The following is a 6,383-nucleotide window of genomic DNA, read 5'->3' as shown; positions in this document are numbered from 1 at the left end:
CCCCGCGCCCGCGCCCAGGCCTCGGCTCTCAGTGCTCTTAGGGAAGGGCTTGATGACGGCCGTTTGGTTGGGGTTCTCCTTCTTGTTGATGTGGATGGACAGCCGCTGCCACAGGTGCTGTCCCCGGCTGCTCTTCTCGTTCTGGGCCCACGTGACGGATTTTCCGTTAGAGCTGTGGAGAGAAGGGAGAAGCGGTGACTCAGCGAGGTCCCCAGGGGCGTTGACATGGCTTCCCCAATGGTGGGTGTTTATGGGACCAGAGGCTGGAAGGACTTTTCTTTCAAGAAATTACGCGTCAAAAGAACATCCTGGAAAGAGACCTTGGATGTGGCTTTGGTTTTTTTTTTTTTTTAATTCAAACTTGCTTTTATCTGGCCTTCAGTTTATCTCGAAAATGTGTCAATGGGGATATCAGTAAGAATGAAGGCGTATTTATGAGGATTCTGCAGGAGTTCTGAGCCCACCTGTGAGTGCAGAAGTTGCCTATGCTGCAAACACAGACGCAAGGGCTGGCGGCAGTGTGGCTGTGTGCAGAAGTGCCTGGTACACGGCAAGGGCTTCCTAGAGTTCCAGGCCTCTGAGCAGAAATATCACAAATAGGACCTAAACTTGCCAACAAGGATCAGAGGGCCAGGAAGACAGGGTCATGGGTTACCAGGAGGTTGACAGTGGCTCCAGTTCAGCTTTTATTCTGCAGGTATTTTTATAACCAGAGATGTCTGTCTGAACTCCTGATTTTGAACATAGTCTTACTTAGACTGTCTTATCTGTTGGAAAATGCAAATTTAATAGGCAGGCCTGTGGTTTAAAGGAATAGGGCGCCAGCCCCATATACCGGAGGTGGCGAGTTCAAACCCAGTCCCAGCAAAAAACAAACCAACAACAACAAAAAACATTTAATATACATACACAAATTTGTAATTAATTAGAACTTTTTACTTCACAGAAATTTACCTCACAAATTTACTTTGAGGCCTAATACTTGAATAGCAGTCCCTTGAGGCAACAGTGCAGTATGTCACCTTCGGCAGCCAGCAGAGTGCTTTCCACTTTGGGTCTTGAGGAATGTTGTGGGACTGACATGATTTTTTTAAGGCCTTTCTCCCTCTTTCTAGTTTGACACTGGGGTCTGAAAGGTGCTCTGGTGAAATGTAGTTGGGTGCCTCACACTCACAGCCTGACCATACCCTCCTTACTGCTACACACTGACACAATAGCTTCCGAAACTGGCGACCCTCTGGCATAGGATGTGGCTTGACTTTCAGGATCATGATGTGGAGAGATTCTGGTGTGATTTCCCATCCAAAAAAAAATCTGAGCTCTCTGTATCCAGGGGGTATGTTACATTCAGTTCAGACAGCTCCATTCTACGGGCTGTGACCAAGAGATAGCCTTGGTCGTTCCAAGAACAAAAGAAGCTGAAGAGACAATGTAAACATCCTTCCTGGTGGTTATTAAATTTAATTGTGCATGGGGCTCACTTAAGTCATTTGTCAAAAATATCAGGTGTGACTGCAGGAGATTGAGATTGCCAGGATTGAAAGGGTCCATGCTATTTACAAGTGCTCTGTCCCTCTGTTCCTGTAGTGCTTCTGAAGCACTTTGCTTTTCAAAGTGTTTTGCAACCTGAGAAACTCTGACGGAAAGCTGTCCTTTCCTGAGTTTCCACTGTGCCCTTGACCTCCTTGCTGGAGGAGTTGCCTGCCTTTGCTGAGCAGCAGCCTGAACCCTACTTGGAACCCACCTATCTTGAGGCTGCCTGTCTGCACCTGTCAGATGCACTCTGCCTGAGACACCTGCTCCCTGGATAACTGAACACTATTTCTGCGGCCCCTTTAACTCTAGGCTTCTGACCTCTTGCCCACACTGCTTCCTGTGCCTTCATCTGTTCCTTTCTACTTTGTGATCGTCCCTTCTCTGCTCCTTCCTGTGAGATCTCATTCCATTTAATCTACCCAATCAATATATTGCAAGCTGATGTCCTTCAGAATTCTGGAATATGAGCTGTCCCTCACCCTTACCCCTACTATTCTTCCTGGAGAAAGTGAATGAATCATTTCCAGGTTTGAAAGTTACTGTGTACCCACACTAGCAGAGGGGGTATTACCAAGTGGTTAATTTCCCTTTGTAATAGAGTTTAAGGATTTATTTTTTCACCTTTCATTAACCTGGCCTTCTACCTTCAAACTTTCTAGTGTATTACATTTCTTTTTTTGCCAGGTGTTTGCTAACTGCTAGAACATGCACAGGAAAAATGGGTCAGATGATTTATGGGATTTGATAGGGATGGTGAGTGCCAACTACTCCCTTTCTCTCCTACCACAAGATAAAGAAACAGGCATGTTTAGAATTTGTCTTTCTGGTCACTGAAGTCTCTTAATACAAAGCATGTTCTAGAAATCAGAAGAATACCTATATTTATTTCACCATCAAGCTTTACCCAGGGATGCTCTTACCCCCAGCATAGGGAGGTTTTGCAAACATCTACTTTTACAAAAATTTTTCTCTCTTGGGCAGCGTCTGTGGCTCAGCTAGTAGTAGGACGCTGGCCCGATATACCAAGGGTGGCGGGTTTGAACCTGGCCCCAGCCAAACTGCAACAACAAAAAAAATAGCCGGGCATTGTGGCGGGCACCTGTCGTCCCAGCTACTCGAGAGGCTGAGGCAGGAGAATCACCTCTGATGCCACAGCACTCTACCAAGGGCAACCAAATGAGACTCTGTCTCAAAAGAAAAAAGAAAAAAATTCTCTCTTAGATGCCTTTAGTCTAATATTATGGAACATAACTTTAGATGTTAACAGTGACAGTCTTTGGACTGTCACAAAGACTTGTGACCTTGCTCCAAAGCATGAACACATATTGCCACACCTTTGAGTGAGTGAGTGAGAACACACTGGCCAACCAGCTCTGCACAAAGTAGTGTCATCATGTTCCCTGGCCATGCCTTTGCTCACAATGCCAGAGGCCTTGAGGGAGAGAGAGCACCAGATCATCAAATAACAGTGGAAGCAGACACAGGTGATGTAAGAGAAATGGAGTCCAAATCTGTGTACTTCAATTTATTCTTTGGAATATGAAGGACTTTTTCCCCAAAAGTAAATGAGAAATCAAGAAAAAAAGCCCTACTTGTATTATTATTCTATTTATTAATAAAATGTAGGTTCCATGAAAAATGCGGGTTCCATGAAAAGTGTGGGTTCTATGATAACAGGGATCTTATCTATCTTGGTCAGGGACTCTCAGTAGGACTTAATAAGCCTTTGGCAGGTGGATTGGATTCTTTACCTAATGGTTACTGTGTGATGTCATGGAAAGTGCAATGGACGAGGGGCCCTAAAACCTTGGTTTTTATTCTGGATCAGCTATCCTGGATACTTGAAAAAGAATAATCACTTTAAGCCTCAAAAAAAAACAGATAGTATTTCATTTGGTCAAGGTTGTTCTGAGGATTAAATAAGACAAGGTTGGTAAAAAGGTCTGATAGGACAAAGTGTCTAAAGATGTTCAGTTTCTGTATTCCTCATGAATACAAGATAGTTTCAGAAAATCAAAACAGTGTATTCAGTGCAATTTTGAGCTCTAGTTTTAGGAACAGAGAATTCAGTACAAAATAAAATATGTGCTAAAGCCATTAAACCTTTCAGATTGTTTCTCCGTTACCCAATCAGTTGTACCCTTGGGTGATCACAGCTATTGCACTAAATTCCAAATTATTTTTCTTCTTGAAATGCTCTTCATTGTGCCCATCCGCTCTTCTTTTTGCTTAAGCATATTATATTTATTTATTTATTTTGGATCTTACCTTAATTGTCTTATCTTGAAGGAAGCTTTCCTAACCCCACACAAGGCTAGATTCCAATAGCCCCTGCATTTAGGCATTTAATAACTCTTTGCTATAGGTCTATATCCTTGGCTGTTGGGACATCATGGAGGCATACACAGAGGGTTTGCTGTTTCCTGGTATATCCATGGTACCCCAGTTGTCTAGAGTAGGCACTCAGTAATATTCCTGGGCCAATAATTGTGTGGATAAATGCATTTCATATTCAAAAATTCATGATGAATTTTATGTTACAGTTGTTTTAGAACTAATTCAATATTAATAAAACTGTTTTTGTTGTATGGCTCTACTTGTTATAACACCGTTTAATCAACACTACTCAGTGCGTCCACATAGAAGATATTACATTAACTAAACACAGAAACACAGATCTTGAGGTCTACTATGCAAATAACAAAGGTTATTATATGCTTTGTAATGCATATATCTAGGTGTTTTAGTGAAATTGCTCCGTGATGAAAGCTTATTGGGGAGTAAGGGGAGGGGAAAGTGAGAAGAACAGGGCCTGCTTTTTCTCACCACCTGTTTCCCCAAATGGCTGCACTGTTGTCAGGGTCATGAGGATTCCTTTCCCACAGAAAGAAGAAAGGACTCCGCGTGCAAGTCCAAGATCAGACCCTCAGTGCTGGTGAGCAAATTTGAGCCTCTTTTCCTATTGGTAAAAAAAAAAAAGTGGAAAGAATAAACCTCCCCTATGCACCTTGCATGATTTCTGGGAGGAACCCAAAGGATAACACATATAAGATTTTTTATAAAGCGTAGCACTTCTGCAGATGCAAGGAGTTATTCAATATCGTCAAGACTGTTATTTCGTTGAAGCAAATTGTTGTGTTTATTACTTAGGCCGAGAATTTTTTTTTTTTTGTCAGTGTCAGAATCATATGTTTATTCTCAGGGGTGGGGGTGAGAAACACAGAAAGGAGCTTTATCTTACGTGTACATCACTTTACTTTCCCTCACGGAATATTTTGGGCATTAGAAAAGGAAGAAGAAGAAAAAGGAATGGAGGACAGGGGAACAAAACAAAATGGTCAGCTGGGGCTAAAAGAAACTTCTTGCCCTTTTCCAGGCACTGTTCACCTTTCTGAAAAATACGTTACTGTCTAATATAATGTCCTTTCTGTTACAATAACTTGTTTTTATCTCTGAAAAACAAACAGTAGTATTTCAGTAATGTTATGTGGGGCTTGGGCTTATTTACTTGCTTGTTCGTTTTTGTTTACATTTTAGATCTGCCGAACGATACTCTCTACCTTCACTCTTAGAAAGTTACTCGTGGTCCTTCTTCCCTTTTGGGTCAGACACTGAACTAATTTATTCATTTCCAATAGGCTTTGAATATTCAGGTCAATAACCCTTCCCAATTTCTCTCCTCATCTGCTCGAACCTTTAGAAATTATTCTGCCTTGGCAGAATAATTATTCTGCACCATTAGGAAGCAAATATTAATGAAGAGAAAGAGTATGACCATCATAACAGTCTAAGGAATTCATAATTTTTGTGCTTATATTATTATATGATTTGTTCTATTATGATTATAATATCATACTGCGATTATAATAAATGGCTATTATATTATAATACATGGCTATTAAGTGATTGGTGTAGTTTTTTTCCTCAGAACTTGTTTAGGTGTTTATTAATGATATATAAGTAATTAATTCTTTTTTTATTCTTTTATTTTTTTAATAAAAAACCCCAAATCTTATTTTCTCTTTTGATACATGGTTTCTTAGTACCTTCACAACTTGCAGAGTTTCAGAGCATCAGAGTAATCAGATATATACTCCAGAAATTAGCAAACACTTTGTATGAAAACAAATTTTCTTCATTGTGGAACTTCTCCCATTTGTGAATTTTGCACTGAAGGTCAGCCAGTGGGGAAGTGTATTGTGATTGTGATCTTTCTAATTCAAAAAGTATTTTTTTATTATTTTCCTTCACTTTTTTTTTTTTTTTTTTTGCAGTTTTTGGCTGGGGCTGGGTTTGAACCTGCCACCTCTGGTATATGGGGCCCCTGCTCTACTCCTTTGAGCCACAGGCACCACCCTCTTTCTTTCACTTTTTTACTTCAGATTAATAGGAGGGTACACGTGACTAGGTGACATTGTTTGCATTTGTAACTGAAAGTCTAAATTGCAGCTCTTTCCTTTACCCAGGAAGTGTGATTTATACCCATGCGTGATTCCTTTTGCGTGGGAACTTGCTGAACCCCTCCCCTACGCTCTTCTCCATTTAATTGAGTTTTTCTCTCACATGAGCACCTACTAGTCTACTACTTTCAGTTTAGGATTGAGCCCGTGTGATGCTTGCTTTTCCATTCCTGTGATACTTTACTTGGGAGAGTGTTCTCCAAATCCATCAAGGATGTTACAAAAGATACAAAATTTCCATCTCCCAAAGTAGTTTTTAAAAGAAAAAAACTTGAAATGTCTTTATCATGTAACACCTGTGTAATGACATCAGAAAATATCAGGTCAATAAAATAATCTCATAAATTAAGAATATTACAATTTGCAATTGCAGTTACATTTTCCATT

At 40.6% G+C, this 6,383-nt stretch overlaps 1 protein-coding gene across 1 annotated transcript in view; it reads right to left on the bottom strand.

Annotated features, from left to right (window-relative positions):
• Positions 1–6,383, bottom strand: part of GRM5 (glutamate metabotropic receptor 5) — a 514,551-nt gene that overhangs the window by 732 nt on the left and 507,436 nt on the right. Inside the window, exon 10 of the mRNA XM_023510155.1 lies at positions 1–172. This exon is cut by the window's left edge and continues 732 nt beyond it. Within this exon, the coding sequence (XP_023365923.1) occupies positions 1–172 (172 nt within the window). The remainder of the gene's footprint in view (positions 173–6,383) is intronic.

Source organism: Otolemur garnettii, unplaced genomic scaffold, assembly GCF_000181295.1.
Source record: "Otolemur garnettii isolate 467f Iridium unplaced genomic scaffold, OtoGar3 scaffold00001, whole genome shotgun sequence".
Classification (NCBI taxonomy): Eukaryota; Metazoa; Chordata; class Mammalia; order Primates; family Galagidae; genus Otolemur; species Otolemur garnettii.
The sequence above is the reverse complement of the archived record's forward strand: the minus strand, read 5'-3'. Positions and strand labels throughout refer to the sequence as shown.